A 24,508-nucleotide genomic window follows, 5' to 3' on the forward strand; every position below is an offset into this window, starting at 1 on the left:
GGCACACAGTGTGTGGCACCTGCAAGGAAAAGGCTATCCTCTCAAGAATGCTAAAACTGGCCGTGCAAATGAACGCCACATCTCGGGGGCGGGGCAGGCGCAGGAGGATGACCGCTGGGTTGGCTAATCCCAGGGCTAATCCGTGGGGCCTCAGAAGGTCCCCCAGGAAGGAGAAGAGTGGCACACAGGGCTGCCCAGCCCCGCCACTGTCACTCTGCCTGGCCCTACTGCCACTCCCTAGAATCACTGCCTCGAGTCAGCTGCCGCTCGCAAGCCTTGGGCTCAGGCTGCACTGCCAGTGTGTGCATGTGAGTGTGTGTGCTGCGGACAGGCAGTGCAGGCAAGGACAGCCCATTGGGAAAGGCACCTGGCCAGGGGGTGGGGAATGTGCACCCCGGGAAGGATGCTGTCGGGCGTCCTCTGAGGCCTGGGGACCGATAAGTGGGTGATCAGGAGGATGTGGAAGATCCCAGGAGCTGTTCCCCCACCACCTTAAAAAAAAAAGATGTCTACTTATTTAAAAGTCAGAGTTACAGAAACAGAGAAAGAAAGTGATCTTCCATCCACTGGTTCACTCCCCAAATGGCCACAACAGCTGGAGCTGGGCCAATCCGAAGCCAGGAGCTTCTTCTGGGTCTCCCACATGGATGCAGGGGTCCAAGCACTTGGCCATCTTCCGCTGCTTTCCCAGGTGCATTAGCAGGGAGCTGGATTGCATATGGAGCAGCTGGGGCTCAAACCAGCACCCAGATGGGATGCTGGCGCTGCAGACGGCAGCTTTACCTGCTACACCGCAGAGCCGACCCCGCTATTTCCCCTTGATTGGAGTACATAGTGGCTTCAAGCTGAGGCAGGCAGACATCTGTGCACCTGCTTTGCCCAGCCCCCAGCTTCTGTTTTCTGAGCATCCTCGGTAGACAATATACCTCTGCGGCCTGGGTCTTTATCTAAGACCCTCCATCACCCAGGCCACATTTCCCACGTGCACTTTGTGAGTTGTGACACAGCCACAGGGGGCCTGCCACGGAGCCCTGGCCTTGAGGAGCCCACCCGCCCACTCCCATGTGGACCAGCAGCTCCTGGACAGCACAGGTTGGTGACAGGTGAAAAAGCAGGGGGGGGGGGGGGCGGAAGAGAAGGCTGCTGTGACATTTACACAGGGACTGGGCACAGAGCCAAGGGGCAGTGAGGAGGGTAAGCCAGCCGAGGGAGGCTCCGGGGACCCAGGGGAGACACGGGGACGTGGTCTGGATTTACGTCTGCAGAAGCTCCACGGAGCTCGCCTGGGAGCTGGAAGCCCCCGGGGTTCTGTTCGGCACACCTTTCTGTCGTGGGTGTGTTTCTGTACCTTCCTGAGAGCTCTCACGCGGCTCCTGTCCAGCGCCGTTTCTGGTAGTGAGGTCGTGAACTTCCCTAAGCCTGGATCATGTGGCTCCGGCGCCTGCCAAGGTCGCATTGTCACCTCCACCCAAGGAATAGCAGTCTGGCGGGTGAGGCCCGGCTGGCTCCTCCCACTCAGCACTCCAGGGCCCCTGGGGACTGAGGGTGTTGGAGGAAGGGTTGACAGGGTCTTGCTCGGGTTTATCTCGTCTGGTTGTTGGAAGAGTTCGTGAACGTCTCCACGTGGTTCTCTGGGTGCTGGTGTGGACACCAGCTGGTGTGTTGAGTGTTGGCTGGGATAAAGCAAGGTCCACTCCCAGCTCCAAGAGGGGACTGTCCCTCAGGGCCTCAGGCTCCTCACCTGCAAAGTGGGACAATTCACTTAATCCCCAGGGAAAGCTGCGAACTGAGCCCCCCAAGAGGGACATGGAGGAGGGCAGCAGCTGCAGGCAGGCCGGCGTGGTCAGCCCCTGGGGCACTGGGCGGGGGGGAGGGGCTCTGTTTTCTGGCCGAGTGAAACGCTTTCTTCTAGAGCTTCAGTTTTTGTTTTTTTCCCTTTAAGATTTTATTTATTTATTTATTTGAGAGGCAGAGTTACAGAGAGAAGGAAAGACAGTGAGGTCTTCCATCCGCTGGTTCACTCCCCAGATGGCAGCAATGGCCGGAACTGGGCCAATCCGAAGCCAGGAGCCAGGAGCTTCTTCTGGGTCTCCCACACGGGTGCAAGGGCCCAAGGACTTGGGCCATCTTCCACTGCTTTCCCAGGCCACAGCAGAGAGCTGGATCGGGAGAGGAGCAGTGTCTTCCCGCACCAGGGTGGCCCTGAGTGCACTCGAGGACAGAGCAGAGTGGCCTGCTAGGTGCCCAGGAAGCAGTCCCCACTGGGGAGCAGCTGGGTCTTGGCCATCTTCTGATCTCCCCTTCCAGACCTTCCTTCAGCGGTGCAGCCCCTCAGCCTGAGCAGGCAGCCTGGAGGGCCCACTCATACAATAGCCTTTCTGTGTAGCTGGGGCTCACGTTCATCCCGTGGGTCTGGGGTAAATGATACCCAATTCCAGTGGTGACTGTCAGGGTCGCAGGACAAGGTAGGATGTGCGCTTTGTCAATTATCAGCTCATTCCCCATGTGTTGGGGCCTCTTCGGGCCCAGGACATTTCTCCCAGTCAGCCTTGACGGGCAGGAGCTTAGAAAGCTAGAAGTTTCCTGCTGCAGGTAGGGGGCAGAGGGCAGAGGTAGCATTCCTGGCAGCCAGCGTGCAGCTGGTGCTACACCCTAACCCCTCCCCTCAAGCAGTATTCTAGTTTTTGTTACCCTCAGGCAGGTAGGATTATCACAGCAAATGAGGCCAGGGATCCCAGGAAGAGAAGGAAAGAGTAGGTCAGGGGCTATGGAAAGTGTTCTAGAAGCTGTTGGTGCCAGGTCCCTGCTGGCAACCAGGGCTCTGTGGGCAGGTGAGGCCAAGGGGCTCTGGCATGGATGGTCCAGGGAGTGGGCCACTCAGGGATGCTGGGTAGCTGTGGATGGGCCTGGATGGGACCTGACAGCCCTGCAGCCCATGTGTGAGAGGACCTGGATGCCCAGGGTGCTGGGTGCTGGCCTTGCAGGCCCCAGGTGGCAGCAGCCCCAGCCTGGAGGCTGAACACACAACAGGTGCAGGTGCCAGGGCAGAGCCTACCTCTTCTGTGCCCAGGCTGCTGGGGCTGAGCCCGTGCAGCTGGCTCACCTGGTGGCTCAGGACACAGGCAGCCCTGGTAGGAATGGAGCCAGCTGTGCCCAGGCCTTGCCTGCCACAGGCTGGGCCATCAGTGGTGAAGTAGACAGGGACGTGGCTGGACACGCCATGGGGTGAACTGCCAGAGGACTGTGGCATGAAGACACGTGCGTTGAAGGAGGGTGATTTGGGCCAGGACCCAGCATGGGAGAGGACCTGCCCGGGATGAGGTGAGTGAGTCACATGGCTGGAAGTCACTGGGGAGCCGGAGCATGTCCTGACACGGGGCCCAGGATCCAGGGCACGGGGGCATCAGGAAGGCTCCTGCTGGCTGCTCTGCCAGACGCCTTCACAGGTGCCTCCCAGCAGGTCCTCCTGGGCTCTCGCACACCACAGGGGCCTGGCAGGGGCTCTGGGCGACGCTGCCTCCTTCCTTCTACTCCCCCAGTGCTATACTCAGTCTAGGCACCACAGCCCCTACGTAAGGCCTGAGCCACATCCAACTCACCTGCAGGAAACACATCCTTTGAAAATGTGGCCTTTGGGGCTGGCGCTGTGGCGCAACAGTTTAAAGCCCTGGCCTGAAGCACCGGCATCCCATATGGGCACTGGGTTCAGATCCGGCTGCTCCTCTCCCAATCCAGCTCTCTGCTATGGCCTGGGAAAGCAGTAGAAGATGGCCCAATTCCTTGGGCCCCTGCACCCCTGTGGGAGATCCGGAAGAAGCTCCTGGTTCCTGGCTTAGGATCAGCTCTGCTCTGGCCGTTGTGGTCATCTGGGGAGTGACCCAGTGGGTGGAAGACCTCTCTCTCTGTCTCTATCTCTCTGTAACTGTCTTTCAAATAAATAGACTAAATCTTTTTTTTTTTTTTATGTGGCCTTTAGTGTTGTGGCTTAGGAGGTTAAGCCACTGCCTGTGGCATCGCCATCCCATGTAGGCGCTGGTTTGAGTCCTGGCTGCTCCACTTCCGATCCAGCTCCCTGCTAATGAGCCTGGGAAAGCAGCAGAGGATGGCCCAAGTCCTTGGGCCCCTGCACCCATGAGGGAAACATGGTTGACAAAGCTTCTGGCTCCTGGCCCAGTCCTGGCCATTGCAGCCATTTGTGGAGTGAACCAGCAGATGGAAGATTCTCCCTCTGTAACTTTGCCTTTCAAATAAAATTTTTTTTTTTTCTTATGGCAGTGGCACCATCAGCACCCTCCTCGCGCTGGCATGGAGCTCCCAAGGATGTTTCCTGTCCACATTTCCCCAGGCTTGGTAGGCAGGAGGCAGGCAGGGTCACTGCTGTCCACCCCCTGCTGGGAGATCAGGTCTGGCTTGCCCAGGGGTGTGGCAGGAACTCTGATTGGGCCCTGTGGAGGCTGCAGGGCTGTTTGGGTCTCCAGGCACCTCAGGTGATGGGGGCTGGGTTTCTAGGGAGGAGTGACTCATGGCTGTCCCCACCCTGTAGACGGTCCCAGGGAGCTGGCAGCTAAGACCTGGAAGTGTAGCCACCTTGTACCAGGCACAGCAGTAGGGCCACGTGGACGCAGAGGGCCCCACCTCTAGGGTTGGGCAGGCAGCTCTCAGGCCAATCCTGAAGGCAGACCTGGTGTGTGTGTGTCTCTGCTCCATCCTGCTGGAGCTCCATTCTCCTAGGCAAGTGACTTCTCTCCCAGGCCCACGTCCTGTGCTGACGTCCGTCTTACCCTGTAGCCGAGTGCTCCCCACCTGCTGGCACTGTTTCCTGAACAGGGGACAGCAGTGTCCTCGGGGGGCTTACACAGAAGGGAACAGACAGGCTCCGAGAGCAAGGCTGGGGTCTCACTGTTGGGCGGGTTTCCTTAGGCCCAGGGGCCTCTCCGAGGGTCCCCCAACTCTGGTAGCAGAGCCCTGGGTCCTCGGGCCTGCCCATGCGTGGGCTCAGCTCTGACACTGCCCCTCTGGTCACTGTTGCCCTGTTGGCTGCAGGTCAAGCTCCCCCAGGCCCCCAGAAAGACCCCGGCTTCAGGTCCCTTCCGCCTGCCCCTGCCAATCTGCTGGAGTCATGAGGCCCACGGGGAGGGCGTGGCCTCGGCCAAGCCCTGCTTCAGCCACTGTCCTTTCGGCGCCTAAGACCGGCCCCAGGAGCTGACCCCCACTGGGCCTTCTGCGGACTCCCAGACCTCTTAGGGGATGCAGCCTGCGGCCCAGAGAGCACGCCTGGACACTCCGACCAAGCTCCATTGCCCCTTCCCCCGTCTTGCTCCAGGCCCCTCTTCCCTCCCTCTGTCTCCCCCTCCCGGCCCCTTCCTCGGCCCCCGCCCCTCCCTCAGCCTCCCCCGGCCAGGGCCCCTCCTCCTTCCCTAACCAGGTCCCCCACCTTCCTCTCCTGCCCCTTCCTCCGTCTCCCCTGGCCCGGCCCCCTCCTCCTCCCATTCCCGCCCCCTCCCCCGCCCCTTCCTCAGTCTCCCCGGGCCCGGCCCCCTCCTCCTCCCTTCCCGCCCCCTCCCCCAGCCTCCCCGGGCCCGGCCCCCTCCTCCTTCCCTAACCAGGTCCCCCACCTTCCTCTCCTGCCCCTTCCTCCGTCTCCCCTGGCCCGGCCCCCTCCTCCTCCCATTCCCGCCCCCTCCCCCGCCCCCGCCCCTTCCTCAGTCTCCCCGGGCCAGGCCCCATTCTCCTCCCCTCCCCGCCCCCTCCTCCGCCCCTCCCCCAGCCTCCCCTGGCCCAGCCCCCTCCTCCTCCCCTTCCCGCCCCCTCCCTCGCCCCTTCCTCAGTCTCCCCGGGCCCGGCCCCCTCCTCCTCCCCTTCCCGCCCCCTCCCCCGCCCCTTCCTCAGTCTCCCCCGGCCCGGCCCCCTCCTCCTCCCCTTCCCGCCCCCTCCCCCGCCCCTCCCCCAGCCTCCCCTGGCCCGGCCCCATTCTCCTCCCCTCCCCGCCCCCTCCCCCGCCCCTTCCTCAGTCTCCCCCGGCCCGGCCCCCTCCTCCATCCCTAACCAGGTCCCCCACCTTCCCCTCCCGCCCCTCCCCCAGCCTCCCCCGGCCCGGCCCCTCCAGTTCTCTCAGCCTGCTTCTCTAAGTCGCTCCGCCGACCCCGGGACCCTCGGTCCCCGCCCACTCCGAGTTCCCCGCCTCCTCCCGGGTTCCCCCCGCGGCCCCCTCCCCTCTCCCCGCCCCCCGCCCGCGCCCGCGTGCTGCGTGCCGGTGACGCAGCGCCGCTCCCGCCCCCCGCCCCCGCCCCCCGCTCCCGCCTCCCGCTCCCGCGCCGCGGCCGGGCGACTGCAGGGGCCGCTAACGGTCCCGCGCCCCTCGGCGTCCGCGCGCCCCCCGCCCGGCGGCGGCGATGGGGGCGATGGGGGCGGCGGAGCCGCTGCGCTCGGTGCTGTGGGTGAAGCGGCAGCGCTGCGCCGTCAGCCTGGAGCCCGGGCGAGCGCTGCTGCGCTGGTGGCGGAGCCCGGGGCCCGGCGCCGGCGCCCCCGGCGCGGGTGAGTGAAGCGGCCGCCCGGGCTCGGCCTGCGCCGCGGGGCGCGCTGGGCCTGGACCGGGGAGGTGGGAAGAGACCGGAGTCGGGGCCTGGGGAGGCGGGCAGCGGCCGGGACGAGGAAGAGGCCCGCAGGGAAGCGCCAGGGCCGGGCAGGAGCCGAAGGACGCGGGGCCGAGGCCAGAGGTGCGGGCTTGGTCTGAGCGCCGGGTCTGGGGCCCCACCCGGACAAGGCTGGCGGTGGATGGCTCCCGGGGGGTGGCCGGCGCCTCCCCCATCCGTTTCTGTTCCGCTCCAGGACTGGTGCTCTCCGAGGTGTCTTGGAAGTTTAGGGGCTCCTGGGATGTGGCGCCATGGGCTGCTTGCTGCGGGGCGGGGCGTGATTTGGGGGCTGCGGGGTGGCCGCAGGAACCTGAAGTGTGGTTTAGATAAAGCACCCACAGACGCAGCCCACCCTGGAAGGCCCCGAGCAGGGCTGGCCTGCGACCAGGGTGCCCGGGCGGCTGTCCGGAGCAGGGCTGTGTGGTGGCCCTAGCTTAGGAAGGAGGTGTCAGTCATCCTGGGAGGCGGGAGGGGTGTTCATGCTGGCCCAGGGTGGGTTCCGGCTCACTGCCTCGTTTGCAAGTTTTTATGAAGTGCCGGGTGGGGATGGTTCGGGCGATATCCCTGACAGAGCCCCCTCTGAGAGGGAGGGAGAGAGAGGAGGACTGGGGGGGGGGTATGTCTGGTGTGCAGGCAGGTCCCTGTGGGAGCTGGGGGCAGTCCTCAGGCACACGCTGGGGTCTGACCAGAGACCTGGACAGAGGCTGGGCGCTGTGCCCATCAGCAGGAGGCTGTGTGGTGGTGGAGTCGGGGGTGGGACCCAGGTCCCCCTTAGCTTTGCGGGGAGGTGGGGCCCATCCTTCTGCTGGGACTGGCATGAGAGCCCTGGAGGGTTTCCTGAAACTTGGTTGTTTTGAAGGACTCCTGTGGCCTCCGTGGGGAGGACGGAGTCCAGATGACTGCTGGTGGGCACTGGGCATTGTCCACTGGCGTCGGTGCCCTGTGCGGGGAGGGGGCTGTATTTGGTGGTGGAGATGGGTTTCTGTGGTGAGTCTGGGATGCCTTGTCATCTCCTTAAGGCAGGAGGGGGCTCCCCGTGGTGCTTTCTGATGCTCAGCTGGGAGGCTTTTCGGGTGGGGTGAGCTTGGGGGGCCAACCCCGTGGTTTCTGGACCGGAGGTCACCTTAGCCTTGTGTTCAGGAGGCCTCCTGGGGCCCGGCCAGATTTTTCCTGGCATCCCCTTTGGGAGAAACGTCATGCCTCAGACATCAGCCTCTGGCCTCCTGGTGCCAGGTCCCCGGCAGGCTTCTCCTCCTTGCGCCAGCCTGGGCCCCCCGGGGGTTGGAGCCCCCTGCACATCCAAGGCTCGAGAGTGATGCGACACGGTGTCCCGGAACACTTCCCTGAGCTGGGCACCCCCTCCTGTCCTGCGGTGTCCTCTCCCCTGCTGGGTTCCCGAGGGCGGACTAAGCTCTGGGGAGTTTGCCTCACAGGTGCGGACTGAGCACCGGGGAGTTTGCCTCACAGGTGCAGCCGGGCTTGGAGGCTTAGTGGGCCCAACTGCAGCTGCTGTACGTGTAACCCTGGGGCAGTGCGGCCAGGTGGATGCCCTGCCTCACGGGATGTCCGGCAGGGAGGTCACATGGTGCCTGCTGTCAGCGCCGGCACCCGTGGCCAGCTACTATTATGGTTTCCGGTCACCGAGCGCCCGGGTGTGGAGTGGCGGCGGCGTCCAGGCTGCTTGTTTTTGCTGGAAGCCGGCGGCTTCCCTGGTGCTGTGCTCTCTGTTGGAACGGTCATTGTTCCACGCTTCCTAAGGGGAAGGCGCCCCGGTGTAGTTGTCCAGAGCTGCAGGCCCGGTGAGCCCGCAGATAGATGGGGCCCTCCTGGCGAGTCGGGCTGCTGCGGGGCTGGGGGCTGCAGGGGGCTTCCCTTAGGAGGCACAAGTGTGGGACGGTGTGAGCAGCACCTCTCTGTGTTTTCCTCCTGCTATTTCAGCCCTAGAAGGCAGGGGCCCGGGGTAGATCGTTTTGTGCTTCGAGGTCAGTAGGGTCAGTTGGGTGGAATATGAGCCAGCTCACAGGACGGTGAGCTTGGGAGCAGGTGCACTCCCAGCCCCCGCTGCTCTCCAGGTGTGTCTGGACACACCTGGATTGACTGGGCCCGGGCAGTGGGAGGGGGGGATTGTGCAAACACAGGCTCCCCCGGGACTGGCCGAGGAGGTGGAGGGCAGCCCTGGGACGTGAGGGGGCAGGCGGGACTGGCCAGGGCCAGCTGGTTACTCCATCTGCTAGCACTCCTTCCTTGTCTCCTCTTTGAGACCTGGAAGCTTTGAGTTGGCAGCCCCCCCTCTGGCGGGGGGGCATGTGACGCACAGCAGGGAGCTGGCTTTGAAGCCAGGCCCATAATTTTCCTTGTGGGTCACCGTGCTGGGGAAGTGCTAAGTACCCAGGGGCCCAGACAAGGACCAGATACTCCGGGGGTGAGGTCTGTGCCTGAGGAGGCCGTTGCTCCCAGGCCACGGGCGGGCGGAAGTGGGGCAGGCCGACTACAGGAAACCCAGGGAGGCGTCTCAAAGTGGGTCACAGCCCTCGCGCTTGAAACGAGCTGAAAATGATCTCTGGGCTTCCTCCTTCAGAGTTGGGGGTCTGGGGCTGGGAGGAGTGTGTGTGTGTGTGTGTGGTTGAGGGGTTCCAGGAGGGGCTGGGTCCACTGCCTGTGCTCCCCTGTCCTGGAGGACCCCCTTCCTCCGCCAGCCCCCACCTGGGATGCACCAGCACTTCCTACAAGGTGCCCAGCACAGCCGCAGAAACTTTAACACTTTTTTTTTCTACTTTCAAAAGTAATTGGCCGGCGCCGCGGCTCACTAGGCTAATCCTCCGCCTTGCGGCGCCGGCACACCGGGTTCTAGTCCCGGTCGGGGCACCGATCCTGTCCCGGCTGCTCCTCTTCCAGGCCAGCTCTCTGCTGTGGCCAGGGAGTGCAGTGGAGGATGGCCCAGGTGCTTGGGCCCTGCACCCGCATGGGAGACCAGGAGAAGCACCTGGCTCCTGCCATCAGATCAGCGCGGTGCGCCGGCAGCAGCGCGCCTACCGCGGCGGCCATTAGAGGGTGAACCAACAGCAAAAAGGAAGACCTTTCTCTCTGTCTCTCTCTCTCACTGTCCACTCTGCCTGTCAAAAAATTAAAAAAAAAAAAAAAAGTAATTGGTGTTGACTTAATGAAATCTCCAGATGGGCACACAGGGAAAAGGTCAGCTCAGTGGTTCACTGAAGGAATGAGCACTGCTGGGTCCTTGTGGTTCGGGACCTACACACGAAAGAAAAGCGGGGAAATGCGTTGCGGAATGTTCTCCACACTGCTCTTTGCCCCAAAGACGTCATTTTAAGAGGTCGGTTTTGTAGGGGTCTGATTTGCCACACGCATCCCAAGAGGGCAGCTCAGGGAATTTTGCTGACTTTGTGCACCTGTGTCAGCAGCGCGGGCCGGCGAGAACCTCCCCACCAGCAGCCGGTGCCTGCTCTGCCTTCCGGCCAGCGGGCGGGCGGGTCTGGCTCTGCACCTGACTGCTCAGTGTCGCTTGGTTTTAAAGATTCATCATGTATCCGTGGCTCGTTGTTGTAGTCAGCGAGCAGCGCTGGGTTGTGTGAGTTTACAGCTGACCTGTCGCGCTCCTAGAGTGCCTCCAGTTTGGGGCAGTGCCGACAAGAACACCGTGGTCCCTTGGATGCACGTTTGAGAGCGGGAGGCTGGGTCAGGGGACAGCAGGCGTCCGAAGATTTGCGCGGTACTGGTTGTGTGATGTTCTGTTGTATGCACATTACCGATGCCTGTTTGTTGATGAATGCTAGAAAGTGCCTCATGATTAGTTGCAGGTGGATGCAAGCCTTTCGTGTGAAAATAAAATCTGATGAGACCGTACAGGGAAACTCCCAGCTGTGGATGGGCAAAGACCTTCCTGGCTTAGGTGGAATTTAGGAAGAACACGTAGAAGGGTGGATTATTTGACAAGCAAAAAAAAATGTTATTTTGTTAAAAGACTATGCATTTAGAAGGTGATGGGGAGGGCTGGGTGTTTGGCTTGGCCGTTAGGATACCAGTTGAGATGCCTGCATTCCACGCTGGAGCGCCTGGGTTGATGCCGGCTCCGGTGCCTGGCTCCAGCCTTGCAGGCCCCCGAGGCCGCAGTGACGGCTCAGGCTCTCAGCGGTGACCCGGCCCAGCCCTGGCCCTTGCAGGCATGTGAGTGAAGCAGCAGATGGCAGGTCTCTTTTCCTCTGGGATTAAAAAGAACAATGATAGCGATGATATTTGCTGCAAACACAGTAATCAAAGGGTTACACTTGTGTCACAACGTGAAAAGTGATAGGAGTCTGCAGACACTCGTGGGAGACGTGACAGCCACGTGCACAGACCGCTGCCGACGGGAAGAAACAGCTCAGCGGGGGTGGTGAGCACCCCGCTGCCAGTCAGGGCTGGGGCGCCTCGGGGAGTCCCCCTGGCCCGCGGCCTGAGCGGGTGATTCTGAAAAGGCAGCTGGTGGATAGTCTGACACTCAGGACCGCGCGGCGCCCCAGGGAGTGAGGCGCCGTGGTACTCTGGAAGGTGTGTTTTCTGTGTTAAGACGCTGCCAGTATTTTTACCTTTCTGCTCCCCCACCCAGTGAATTCTTCTGACGGCGTAGATTCTTGCATGGCAGAACTTTCTGGAGCGCGCGGTTGCTCTCTGCCTGTCGCGTTGGTTCCTTCGTGACCCAGGAGCTGGCCCCAGGAGAAGCAGGGTTCAGCTGGCTGCCTCGTCCTGACCTTGCCATCTCGGGGGACCTGTCCTGACACTTTGTCGTCTGTGCTGATTTCCCTCGAGTGTGGGCTCCACGTTTCTAACTGGAGACACTCTCCGGGCTCTGCACAGCTCACGGCCCCCCCCCCCCGCCCCGGCCAGCTGCCGTGTCCCGGATGACCCAGCCGCTTCCGACCTCGTGCCCCTCAACTCTCCTGGCCGCTGGACGTGGCTCTCTCTTTGCCACCGCCCCGCCCCCGGTCCTCCCCTCCACCCGTCCTCACTGGTCAGTCTCCTGAGATCTAGCACACCTCTGAATGTTGACCCCTTGGTGGTCAGGGCCCAGCTGTGGGGAGCACGTCCAGCTGGAGACCTGCCGCTGAGCTCCTGTGCGTGTTGAAGCCCCACGCCACGGCAGTGCAGCTTTGCCACGCGCCGGGCTGCCACGCGCCGGGCTCCCCACGGTCTGGCGCTGACCTTCCCCATGCCCTTGGCCCACCTGTGCCGCTGCCGATGTGCCGCTGCGCACCTGTGCCTTCCACCTGCTCACCGTGGCCCCCTCTGCCCGGAATGTCTGCCTCCCATTTCTTCCTCCAGCCTCCACCTGGGCCGAGGACTCACCTGATGCTCGGCCCTGAGGCCACCTTTTCCTTCTGATCTCCTGCTGGCCATTCCTTTCTACTTTGTGTTATAGGTTGTTGGTTTTTCTTTTCTTTTCTTTTCCTGTGTATTTGTTCCGTCTGGGGCAGAATCCTTGTTGGATTCTCCCCTCCTCTCCATTCTCCAGGAGCTCCCTAGAGGGAATTGAATAAACTTCTGAACGGGTGAGGGTGTGCAGGGCAGGCCTGGCCCGCCCTGGCTAGGTGCTGCATGAGAGAGCCAGGCTCGGTGTGAGGAGGGCTCGGGCCGATGACGCCAGCCTGCTGCCGTGAGGAGCAGGCTCGAGGGGCTGGGGTGCTCTTTAAGTACCTGCACTTTTCTCTAAAGGGATGTGGCTTGAAGCTGTGGGAAGTGGCAAGCCAGCCCCGTGGTTTGTATAAAGCCCTCAAATCCTACGTGATCCTGTGAGAAGCCCACAAATTCTCAAGTGTCGCCTGTGTCATGGCCATCTGCTGTGTGCCCTGACATACCTACCCACTGTGTGCTGACACCCGCTGTGTGCTGTGCCACACCTGTGTGCTGTGACACACCTGTGTGCTGACACCCGCTGTGTGCTGTGACACACCCACTGTGTGCTGTGACACACCTGTGTGCTGTGACATACCCACTGTGTGCTGACCCCCACTGTGTGCTGTGACATACCTGTGTGCTGACACCTGCTGTGTGCTGTGACACACCTGTGTGCTGTGACACACCTGTGTGCTGACCCCCGCTGTGTGCTGTGCCACACCTGTGTGCTGTGACACACCCACTGTGTGCTGTGACATACCCACTGTGTGCTGACACCCGCTGTGTGCTGTGCCACACCTGTGTGCTGACACCCGCTGTGTGCTGTGACACACCCACTGTGTGCTGTGGCACACCTGTGTGCTGTGACACACCCACTGTGTGCTGTGACATACCCACTGTGTGCTGACACCTGCTGTGTGCTGTGACACCCGCTGTGTGCTGTGACACCCGCTGTGTGCTGTGACACACCCACTGTGTGCTGTGACATACCCACTGTGTGCTGACCCCCGCTGTGTGCTGTGACACACCTGTGTGCTGTGACACCCGCTGTGTGCTGTGACACACCTGTGTGCTGTGATACACCTGTGTGCTGTGACACACCCACTGTGTGCTGTGACACACCTGTGTGCTGTGACATACTCGCTGTGTGCTGTGACACACCTGTGTGCTGACACCCGCTGTGTGCTGACACCCGCTGTGTGCTGTGACACACCCACTGTGTGCTGTGACATACCCACTGTGTGCTGTGACACACCCATTGTGTGCTGTGCCACCTGTGTGCTGTGACATACCCACTGTGTGCTGTGATATACCTACTGTGTGCTGTGACACACCTGTGTGCTGTGACATACCCACTGTGTGCTGTGACACACCTGTGTGCTGTGACATACCCACTGTGTGCTGTGACACCCGCTGTGTGCTGTGCAGTACCCGCCCACCATGTGACGTGAGAGTTTTGTTGCTGCCCACATAAAGTCAGTATGGACAGACAGACCGTGGAAAGCTAGTGGCCTGCCTGCCTTTGTGTGGGGCAGCTCTGTGTCTGCTTAGGAAGTCGACTGCAGTCCTGTTTCAGACACAGCCCGAACCCCTCCAGATTTGCATCAGAGCCAACCGAGAAAGGAGAAGTGGGCAGCCGCCTTGGGCTCTGGCATCAGAGGTCAGAGCGCCACGGCCCTCCCTGCAGCGTCTCGTTAGGCTTTTTCCTTATTGGGAGACGCCATCATTCAGCAGGAGTTGAACAGGGTCATAAAACATTGTAATTATCCCGCCTTGATTCCAAGGTTAACCTTTGTTACTGTGAAATGGGTCAGCACATGCTTTCTTAAAGGACCAGCCAGCAAATATCGCAGGCTTCATGGGCCGCGTGGTCTTTGTCACAAGCGCTGAACCCCGCTGATTCAGCACACCAGCACCGGGAGATGGCACGCAAACAGATGAGCGTGGCTGTGTGCCCATAAAACTTTATTTACAAAGGCAGGTGGCTGCTGGCTTTAGCCCACGGTTTGTAGTTTGCTGGCTCCAGCTGCCAGTCGTTATTAGTGAAGACAGAAAAACAACCTGATGTATTGTAGAAGCAGCTGTTCCACTTGGCTAAAAATATTTTGACTTTCCAAAAACTGAAAAATAATCCGACATCTGGAAGCATTGCTGCTGTAGTTGGGGAACAGGCCCATTTGGAAGCCTGACCCCACTCTGCGCACAACGCCTGCAGGACGCCCGCCAGGCAGGGGTAGGCGTCAGCCCCCTCTGTGGAACGCTGTGCACTGACCAGCTGCCTCGGGATCGGCCCAGGTCATCTCTTTAGAACCAGCCTTGTACCAACCTACCCATGTCACCCAGTGTGAAGGTAGCTGAAGAACAAGACACGCACGTGGGAGCCACGTGGCCACTGGGAGAGCTGCGTAATCTGTGGCCGTGTGGCCCAGGGTTCTGTGTGCCGATGGGGCCCTGTCACTGCTGGTGGTGTCGAGATTCTCTCTCCCCCCTCCCTCTCACCGCAGCTGGTGTCGGGGAGAGAGGGTTAAAATGTCCAAATATAACTGTGGACTTAGGGGTTTCTCCTTGGAGTTCTACTGGCTTTTATTTTTAATTAATTAATTAATTTGAAAGAGTTAGAGAGGAGAGAGAGAAAGAGAGAGAGAGAGATCTTCCGTCCGCCGGGTCAGGCTGAAACCAGGAGCCAGGAACTTCAGCGCGGTCTCCTGGAGTGCAGGGCCCAAGCACCTGGGCCATCCTCAGCCGTTTTCCCCGGGCGCATTAGCAGGGAGCTGCTCTGGAAGCGGAGCAGCCAGGACTCGAAGTGGTGTCTCTGGGATGCCAGCCCTGCATACTGGGCTTAACCGGCTGCGCCACAGCGCCGGCCCCCTCTCCTTCCTCTCTGGACGATTCCAACGCTTCTGAGGGTTTCATTTCGGTTTCTCTGTTTTTTAACCCCCACGTTAGTTTTCAGACTGTGTGAGAGTAGCCGATGTCTCTGTTCACAGCCTGCCTGTGCTTGCCCTGGGTGTCCCCTGACCTGGGAGGGGCCCGGCCAGCCTCTGCGGTGGTGTTGGAGCGCAGCACGGAACCCTCGTGTCCCTGTCTCGGTTATTCCTTCTACGGGCGCTGAGAACCGCATCGGTGCTCTTGTCCGCAGCCCTCACGCCTCGCGTGGGAACCTCCGGAGGTGGCGGAATGTCTGGAACACCTGTGCTCACCCTGTGCCACGTTTCCCTCCTCCGGGCTGCCTCATCTCTCGTCACCTGTCTGTGTCCAGTTCTCCCTTGAGCCATTCCCCTGGGCGAGTCTGTTGGCCACAAGTTGTCTTGGTTCCCTTTGTCTGGGGGACGTGTTTGCTGGAATTAGGATTCCAGGTGGACAGTTCATCCCTCAAGGAATGAGCCACTGCCTTCCGGGCGACACAGGGGAAGAGAGAGAGACAGATCTTCCAACCATGATTCACTGCCCAGATGCTCACAGCAGAGCCCAGAACTCCATCCTGATCTTCCACATGGGTGGCAGGGGCCCAAACACTTGAGCCACCACCTGCTGTGCGCACTTTGGAGGGGGGGTGAAAGAGCAGGACCAGGGACCAGGCACTCTGGGGGGCAGTGCAGGGCAGGGACCAGGCACTCTGGAGGGGGGGTGTGCAGGGCAGGGACCAGGCACTCGGGGGGGGGGGTGCAGGGCAGGGACCAGGCACTCTGGGGGGGGATGCAGGGCAGGGACCAGGCATTCTGGGGGGGATACAGGGACCAGGCACTCTGGGGGGGGGGATGCAGGGACCAGGCACTCTGGGGGGGATCAGGAGGCCCTTGCAGCATCTTCGCTTTGTGCCACAGTGCCAGCCCCAGGCGCCGTGGCTGGTGAGGCTCTCGGTCATTGGAATAGTGTTCCCCGTGGTGTTTCAGGAGTCTCGCTGTGATGTGTCTTGGTGTGAATTCTTTGGGTTTTCCCCATCTGAGGGGCACTCAGCTTGTCGAATCCGTAGGTTTTTGTCTTTTGCCAAAGTTGGGGATTTGCCAGCCATCCCTCGAGTGTTTTTCCAGCTCCGCTCTTCCTCCCCTCCGGGAACGCCGGTGCGGTGGATGTTAGATCTTCTGTTAGAATCCGCAGGCCCTGCACTCTGTTTTCTCTTCTGTCCAAACTGGATGATTTCGGCTTTCTTGCCTTCCGTCCCGCCGTGGAGCGCAGCTGTCTGTCCTCTCTTGGCTTTCTTGCCTTCCGTCCCGCCGTGGAGCGCAGCTGTCTGTCCTCTCTTGGCTTGCTGCGTGGTTGAGTCCTGAGCCTCCACTTCCTCTTCCTGCTGTCTGCTTTCTTTACCTGGCCTCTCTGCGAGGCTTGCTGGTGCCGATCTCCGTTTGTTTCAGGTGGGTTTGCCATTGCTTGTGAAGCATGTTCCTGCCGGAGAGGGCCAGCGCCCGGCCACAGTGGTGTTAGTGTCCGCTGCTGGTGACCTTCCTGGGTCTGGGTGTGGTCACTGATTCCCACTGAAGTCTGGACGTGTGTAGAACGACCTGAGACTCCGGCTCTCACATGAACCTTCTGTTTGAGCTGCTGTCTGGGATGCCGCTGCTCCCTGGAAGGAGGGGCTGACTGACTGCCGGGTGGGCTGGGAAGCCAGGCTCCCCTGGCCTGGCGGGGCGGGGGCTGGCTCCCCGCTGGGCCTCCATGCCTTGTTGCTGTTCCCCAAGGTGTGGTCGCTTTACCTCCTGGTGGTGGTGAAAGTGCCGAGTCTGCAGGGGTCACCGGCGAGGAGGAAGGGGGGAGAGTCCAGGTTGCCCTTTGGTGTCCACTGACACCTGGGGAGGAGTGAGGCCTTGGCCGGCTGCTGACTGCTTGGCTTAGCACAGCCCTGGCAGGGGTTGTCGGGCGTCTCAGCACGGCCTCTTGAGGGGGGGTCCGGGCTCCAGCCCGGCGTTGCTGACTTGGGCGGAGGGAGGTGGGCCCGTTGCTCTGAGGGGGCTGCCCCTTTCCTGGGCCCTGGCTCGGGACAGCAGGTGTCTGCTGGGTCTTCTGTTGGCACCCATTGGCACTGGGGGACTTCAGGCTTCTTCAGCTCCAAATCCGAGACATGTGAGCCAAAGGGAACCCAGGGGACCCCCACGGTGTCCTCTCTCAGGTCCCCAGGTCCCGGGGCAGCTGCCTCCTCTCCAGCTTTGCAAGTCTCGTGCTTGTTTCATGTGTGGCGAACGCGTGGTCCGTTTTCTTGGAAGCAGTCCCTGTGCACTTAAAACACTGTGTTCCTCTGTGTTGCTCAGAGTGGAAGAGAGGATTCCGGTTCAGCCCGGCTGCCCTTCCTCTGTCTGCTCCAGCGCGGAGCCCGCCCAGCGATCTTCATTTCTGATACTGACCTTCCCAGCCCTGAGTTTTCCATTTGTTTGTGTTTTGGGGATGATTTGTTTATTTTACTTGGAAGACACACACAAAGAGAGATTGAGATTGGGATCTTCCATCTGCTAGTTCACTCCCCAGATGGCCACAGCAGCGGAAGCCAGGAGCCTGTCTCCCCTGGGTGCAGGGGCTCAGGCGCTCGGGCAGTCCTTCGCTCTCCAGGGAGCGAGCTGGGAAGTGCAGCAGCGTGGACTCTAAGGTGTAACATGGACTGCCCGCCTTACAGTTTCTCTTGTGCTCCTGAAACCTTGTATCTTTCCGTCTACTTTGAGGATACCTAAGTGAGCATGTTTGCAACAGTTGCCTAATAACAGACACCTAAGTGAGCATGTTTGCAACAGTTACCTAATAACAGACACCTAGGTGAGCATGTTTTCAACAGTTTTTTGAAGGTTTCTTCAGATACGGCCAACATCAGGTCACCCTAGGTTTGTCTGGTGCCCACTGGTTGTTCCCTTGAGAGTGTTAGTGTTTCCGGGCTCTTGGTGTGTCACTTAACTTGGAATTGTATCCTGAGCAAGACAGAATCTGTTAAAATGCTTTGGAGAATTTTCCTTTTTTTAAAGCCAGCACTCAGCCAGGCTGGGCAACAGTGGCAAGTCCGGCGCCGGGAGGGAGGCCCTGGGCTTCTCCTCTCCTTCCCGGGGGCCCCTGGCCCTGCCGCTGTGTCACCTTTGGCCGGGGGAGTGGGTTTTCTGTTTTCCACAGTCTGTACCTGCTCCTCCTCGCCTCTGCTGCCCTCAGCCCACGGTGGAAATGGAGGGAAGAAGCAGCCCTGAGACTCGGGGCCCCGCCCTGCGGCTCCTCCTCGGTGCACCTGCCGTGGCTTTCGTGTCCTCGGCTGGTCCCCTGTTCTGCTGTCTTGTGCAGGGTTACTGGTTGTGTTCAGTGGGAGAGAGGCTGGCAGGACCAGAAGTCCAGTACTGCCGCTGCGCAGGCCGGCATGGTGCCTGCAGGTATGGTGAGGAAGGAGCATACCCTGAGCAGGGCTCAGCCGTGTTCCCCGCACAGGTGGCCTGAGGCACTGAGCCGTGTGAGTCCTCGGACCCCGGCCCGTGTGTGAGATGGGAAGGCTGCGCAGGATTCCTGTGGTCCGAGGCGTGAGGGCACAGTCAGGTGGGTGGGCTTTCTGTCTGCCGAGGTGCCAGCCAGCAGAACCTGGCTCGCCGTGTTAGCGGCCAGCAGTGACTGACAGGCCCGTCTCCAGGATCCGCCCTGTCTCTGGAACCTTCCAGCTGCCGAGGAGAAGGCCAGCCCTGAGGACCGGTGGGCCTGGTCCACATGCCACAGCCCTCCCCCGAAAGGTGGGTGACGGCCTCAGGTCCAGGCCCTCTCGATCCTGTCCTGGGCAGAGGACAGGGCTGCTAGGGCTGCTGGGTTTGGGCTGGCACAGCACCTTAGGCATCTGCTGAAGGTTATCCTGAGAGTGTGGACGAGGTCCCTGGTGTTGCAGCTGGCATGAGGAGCAAGTGCTTTCGAAAGCTCGCAGGAGGTAGCCAGCGTTGTAGCACAGCTGGTTACGTGGCTGCCTGCAACACCAGCATCCCACTGGACTCCAGTTTGAGTCCTGGCCAGTCCAGTTCTGATCCAGCTCCCTGCTAATGCTCCTGGGAAAGCAGCAGCAGATGACCCAAGTGCTTGAGCCCCCGTACCCACGTGGGAGGCTCAGAGGAAGCTCCTGGCTCCTGACTTCAGCCTGGCCCAGCTCCAGCTTTTGCAGCCATTTGGAGGACTGAGCCAGCTGATAGAATGTCTCTGTTCCCCCCCCTCCCTCCCTCCCTCTCTGCCTTTTACATCAATCAATCTTTAAAACAGCTGAGTCAGAATGCGTCCTCCTTCCCCAGGGGCACCGGTTGGGGGGCGCTGATCTCTGCCTTCCTGCAGCTGAGAGTGAACTGACAGCACCGGGGGCACCGGGGACATCTGTCCCTCCTGCTGTCCCTGCTCAAGGGATACGTGAGTGTGTGTTGAGGTTTCTGGGCTGAAAAGTGCCAGTCCCCAGCCACACCCCTACCTTCCCTGCCCTGGCTGTGCGAGCGTCCCCTGATGGTCCGCTTTGCTTTAGTGACAGCCTCGGGCTGCCTCCCGCTTGGGGAAGGGAGGGAGCAGCAGGTTTGCGGGGCTCTGTGTGCCATGACGCACGTCTCAGCCCTTCCCCGGGCCCTCCCTGCACCCCACCCCCGCCCCAGCAGGCTGTCCCTGGAGGGGCTGAGCATCGGAGCAGTTCCCTGCACAAGGTCCCTGGTCGGGGCTGCAGGTCCACGCGCGCGGCCTCCTGTGTTCCTGTTCTGCCTAATGGTGCGGCACCAGTGCCCAGGCTGCGTGCGTCTGCAGCAGCTCGCCCCCTCCTGTCCTGGGCAGCAGCCTGCCCAGACTGTGGCTGGAGCGTTTCCCCGAGACCTGGGGCAGGTGGGCGGCCCTAGGCCTCGGTGCCCGTGACTCTCGGGTGTACGCCTTGAGGTGCTGGGCTTGGCTCTGCCCTCCTTTGGGCGCCAGGGCTGGCGGGCGCAGGCTCCGTCAGTTTCCCTTCCAGGGCCTCCCGTGCCTCCCACAGCAGAGGCAGAGTCGGCTCTGCATTCTTGAGGTTCCCGCACCTGACTCCTCCTCTGGCCTCGCCCTTCTCTGCGCCAGTCCCACTTGGCTGCTTGGGCTCCTGAGCCTGGCGGGGCCCTTGGGCCTCAGGGACTTGGCACTGCCTGCACCGCCTCTGAGCTCTCCCCCGTGACTGACAGTTGTGCACCCTGTCCCTGCCCTCCCCCATTGCCCGCACACCCCCAGCCCAGTCTGGATGAGTTGTGAAGTCGGCAGTGGCACTGGCCCCTGGTGGGGGTGCTCACGGCAGCAGGCGCAGCTCCCTGTGTTGGTTCTGCCTCTCCGTCTACACCCGTCTGCCCAGTGGTGGATATTTACTGAGTAGCAGGTGCTCACTGTGTGCTGATGGAGTGGAGGCTGCGCTCCACTGCCCGGGATGCCGTCCGAGCATCTCAGGGTCACTCAGGTCCTTGTGGCTCACTTCGGAGTCCACCCTAAAAGCGTGATGCCTCTGAGAATCCGATGCCCTTCCATAGAAAAGTACATCTTGAAACACTGGCATGAAAGAATGCCCAGAACACTCTGGAAAGGTGACGCGTGACCTTGCCGCCACGGAGTCTCAGTGCTCCCTGGGCTGCCCAGTCCCCGCCCCCTCCTCTTACACAAGAACCTCGCTGCTGCCTGTGTCAGCCCTGCCTGGGCTCTGCCTTCCCTCCACTTCCTCCGGGCCGCCTCTGCCTGCTCTGTGTGAATTCTCTGCCGGGAGCAGGTGCACTTTGTAGCCCAGTGTCCCACGTGCACAGTGGAATCGCAGGGCGTCACTGGCCTGGGGGGAGAGCGAGCAGTGCCGACAGCGAGCGCCAGGCTCTCAGCACGTGGCCTGCGATGATCCCTGTAATTCTCACACGTCGCCCTCCTGCAGACAAAGGCACAGAGAGGCCAAGCAGCCGGCCCAGGGTCACACAGGGGAGCAGGGCCGGAGCTGGGATTCCGACCGCAGCACTGTGCTCCCCATGGGCGGCAGTGAGGGCAGAGGGTGTGGCTTGGGGGAGGGTGGGGAGCTGGGTGGAGGTTGAGGCTGTCAGAGACAGTCATCCTGGCAGGGTCCATGGGCATCTGCTGGTGCCCGGCGGGGACATGCAGAGGTGGGCAGGCCACAGCACCCCGTGCTGGTGTCCTGGGGAGGGGCTGCTTTAGGGGGAAGAAGGCTCTCTGGGGAATGGACATCGTGTCCTCAAGACACGTGGAAGTGCCGCCTAGTGGTGTATAGGCAAGGGTCAGAGGTCACAGTTCCCTGGGAAAGACAAGTGGGCTGTCTGTGAGTGGCAGGGACTTGGGGCTAGCGAGGGTACAGCCCTGGCTTTACTATTAAACCACTAAGGAAAAGATGGTCCCAGCCAGAAACCTGCCCATGCAGAGCGCGACCCAGAGGTAGCCCCTCTTCTGGCCTAAGCGATGTCCGCCGTGGGCGGGTCTGGCGGCTTTGTGGCTGTGTGTGGTTCACGGCAAGTGACAAGGAGCTGTGTGCCTGTGTTTGCTGATGGAAATCGGATCTCGTCTTCCGCCCTCTGTGTCAGGCTGGGGTGGGGAGCGTGGCTGTGGTTGGGGCTTACATGTCTTTCGACCTCTGTCTTTGTGGTCAGGCTCCCGGGGCCGGGAGATAGTTCCTTGTCAGACCTGCGCGGTGAAGTTTCTTTGCCTCTTTGAATTGTAGCCAACATTTTTAAAAAAGATATATTTATTTGAGAGGCAGAGTTAGAGAGAAAGAGAGGTCTTCCATCTGCTGGTTTACTCTCTGTATGGCTGCAGTGGCCAAAGCTAGGCTGATCCAAAGCCAGGAGCCAAGAGCTTCTTCCAGATTTCCCACATGGGTGCAGGGGTTCAAGCACTTGGGCCGTCTCCCACTGCTTTCCCAGGCCAGAGCAGGGAGCTGGATCAGAAGAGGAGCAGCCGGACACGAACAGGCATCCATGTGGGATACCTGTGCCACAGTGCTGGCTCCAGTAGCCAACATTTTAAAACCAGAAGATTTTACGTAAAAATCCGGACTCGGGGCGTGTCTTTGTGTGACCACATTGACGTGTAACCCGTGGTATTCTCAGGTGGCCCAGTGGGCCCAGCTCTCGGGTCGCTGCACCTGGCACCACCCACCCACCCACCGGCTTTGTGGGAGCACAGCTCCGAAAGTGGGGCTGCTCCTGTCTGGGGAACTTAGGGTCGAGTCTGGTAACACTGAGAAGTAGGGCGAGTGTGTGACCGAGAAGGAGCAGTGTTGTAGAAGCTCCCAGCACAGTCTGTAGTGCTGGCTCCCTCACCCCAGGGGCTGCCTGCCCAGGTGGGCGCTTGCCAAGGGACGTGGGTTGTTCACATTGGCAGGGTCCTGGTGCCTCTTTGGAGTCAGACAAGTACTTTGTGCTGTAGGTGATGTCCCAAGGAGCGAGGACCCCGGGCAGCTGTCTGTCCAGACCCAAGCGGGTGGTGATGAATTTGAGGAGGCCGTGGCGACGCATCAGGGCACCCCAAAAAGCTGCTGCTGCTGAGGTTGGGTCGAGTCGGCTCAGCGCCTGGGGCAGCCGCCCCTCAGTGCCGAGCCGCTGGCGCCACGTGGCGTCCCTCTCCCACATCCTGTCTGTTGTGCAACAGACGAGTGCTGTGCCGGGTGTGTGGCACGCATAGTCTGCCCGCCCCCTGGTCGATGGTTTTCTGCTTGGTATTTCTGAGTTCTCCATGCCAGGTGTGGGCACAAATGTGGGTTTTGGTCTTTTCTAGGCAAGTGCTTACCTTCCAATTCTCACCAACAGCAGGTGCTTGTACAGCCGCCGTGTGTGGAGCAGTGTTCCCAGGCTGTGCGCTTGTACAGCCGCCGTGTGTGGAGCAGTGTTCCCAGGCTGTGTGCTCGTACAGCCGCCGTGTGTGGAGCAGTGTTCCCAGGCTGTGTGCTCGTACAGCCGCCGTGTGTGGAGCAGTGTTCCCAGGCTGTGTGCTCGTACAGAAGCCGTGTGTGGAGCAGAGTGTTCCCAGGCTGTGTGCTCGTACAGCCGCCGTGTACGGTGCAGTGTTCCCAGGCTGTGTGCTCGTACAGCCGCCGTGTGTGGAGCAGTGTTCCCAGGCTGTGTGCTCGTACAGCCGCCGTGTGTGGAGCAGTGTGTTCCCAGGCTGTGCGCTCGTACAGCCGCCGTGTGTGGAGCAGTGTTCCCAGGCTGTGTGCTCGTACAGCCGCCGTGTGTGGAGCAGTGTTCCCAGGCTGTGCGCTCGTACAGCCGCCGTGTGTGGAGCAGTGTTCCCAGGCTGTGCGCTCGTACAGCCGCCGTGTGTGGAGCAGTGTTCCCAGGCTGTGCGCTCGTACAGCCGCCGTGTGTGGAGCAGTGTTCCCAGGCTGTGCGCTCGTACAGCCGCCGTGTATGGAGCAGTGTTCCCAGGCTGTGCGCTCGTACAGCCGCCGTGTATGGAGCAGTGTGTTCCCAGGCTGTGTGCTCGTACAGCCGCCGTGTGTGGAGCAGTGTTCCCAGGCTGTGTGCTCGTACAGCCGCCGTGTATGGAGCAGTGTTCCCAGGCTGTGTGCTTGTACAGCCGCCGTGTATGGAGCAGTGTTCCCAGGCTGTGTGCTCGTACAGCCGCCGTGTGTGGAGCAGTGTTCCCAGGCTGTGTGCTCGTACAGCCGCCGTGTGTGGAGCAGTGTTCCCAGGCTGTGTGCTCGTACAGCCGCCGTGTGTGGAGCAGTGTTCCCAGGCTGTGTGCTCATACAGCCGCCGTGTGTGGAGCAGTGTGTTCCCAGGCTGTGTGCTCGTACAGCCGCCGTGTATGGAGCAGTGTTCCCAGGCTGTGTGCTTGTACAGCCGCCGTGTGTGGAGCAGTGTTCCCAGGCTGTGCGCTGTACAGCCGCCGTGTGTGGAGCAGTGTTCCCAGGCTGTGTGCTCGTACAGCCGCCGTGTACGGAGCAGTGTTCCCAGGCTGTGTGCTCGTACAGCCGCCGTGTGTGGAGCAGTGTTCCCAGGCTGTGTGCTCGTACAGCCGCCGTGTGTGGAGCAGTGTTCCCAGGCTGTGTGCTCGTACAGCCGCCGTGTGTGGAGCAGTGTTCCCAGGCTGTGTGCTCGTACAGCCGCCGTGTGTGGAGCAGTGTGTTCCCAGGCTGTGTGCTCGTACAGCCGCCGTGTGTGGAGCAGTGTTCCCAGGCTGTGTGCTCGTACAGCCGCCGTGTGTGGAGCAGTGTTCCCAGGCTGTGCGCTGTACAGCCGCCGTGTACGGAGCAGTGTTCCCAGGCTGTGTGCTCATACAGCCGCCATGTGTGGTGCAGTGTTCCCAGGCTGTGTGCTCATACAGCCGCCGTGTGTGGAGCAGTGTTCCCAGGCTGTGTGCTCGTACAGCCGCCGTGTGTGGAGCAGTGTTCCCAGGCTGTGTGCTTGTACAGCCGCTGTGTACGGAGCAGTGTTCCCAGGCTGTGTGCTCGTACAGCCGCCGTGTGTGGAGCAGAGTGTTCCCAGGCTGTGTGCTTGTACAGCCGCCGTGTGTGGAGCAGAGTGTTCCCAGGCTGTGTGCTCGTACAGCCGCCGTGTGTGGAGCAGTGTTCCCAGGCTGTGCGC

The 24,508-nt window shown here is 61.2% G+C and overlaps 1 protein-coding gene across 1 annotated transcript in view; it reads left to right on the forward strand.

Moving 5' to 3' along the window:
* Positions 1 to 6,377: 6,377 nt before the first annotated feature.
* CERK (ceramide kinase) overlaps positions 6,378 to 24,508 on the forward strand; it is a 45,668-nt gene continuing 27,537 nt past the window's right edge. Inside the window, exon 1 of the mRNA XM_062202660.1 lies at positions 6,378 to 6,534. Coding sequence (XP_062058644.1) covers positions 6,393 to 6,534 — 142 coding nt within the window. The 5' untranslated portion in view covers positions 6,378 to 6,392. The remainder of the gene's footprint in view (positions 6,535 to 24,508) is intronic.

The sequence above is a fragment of the Lepus europaeus genome, chromosome 10 (genome assembly GCF_033115175.1).
Source record: "Lepus europaeus isolate LE1 chromosome 10, mLepTim1.pri, whole genome shotgun sequence".
Lineage (NCBI taxonomy): Eukaryota > Metazoa > Chordata > Mammalia > Lagomorpha > Leporidae > Lepus > Lepus europaeus.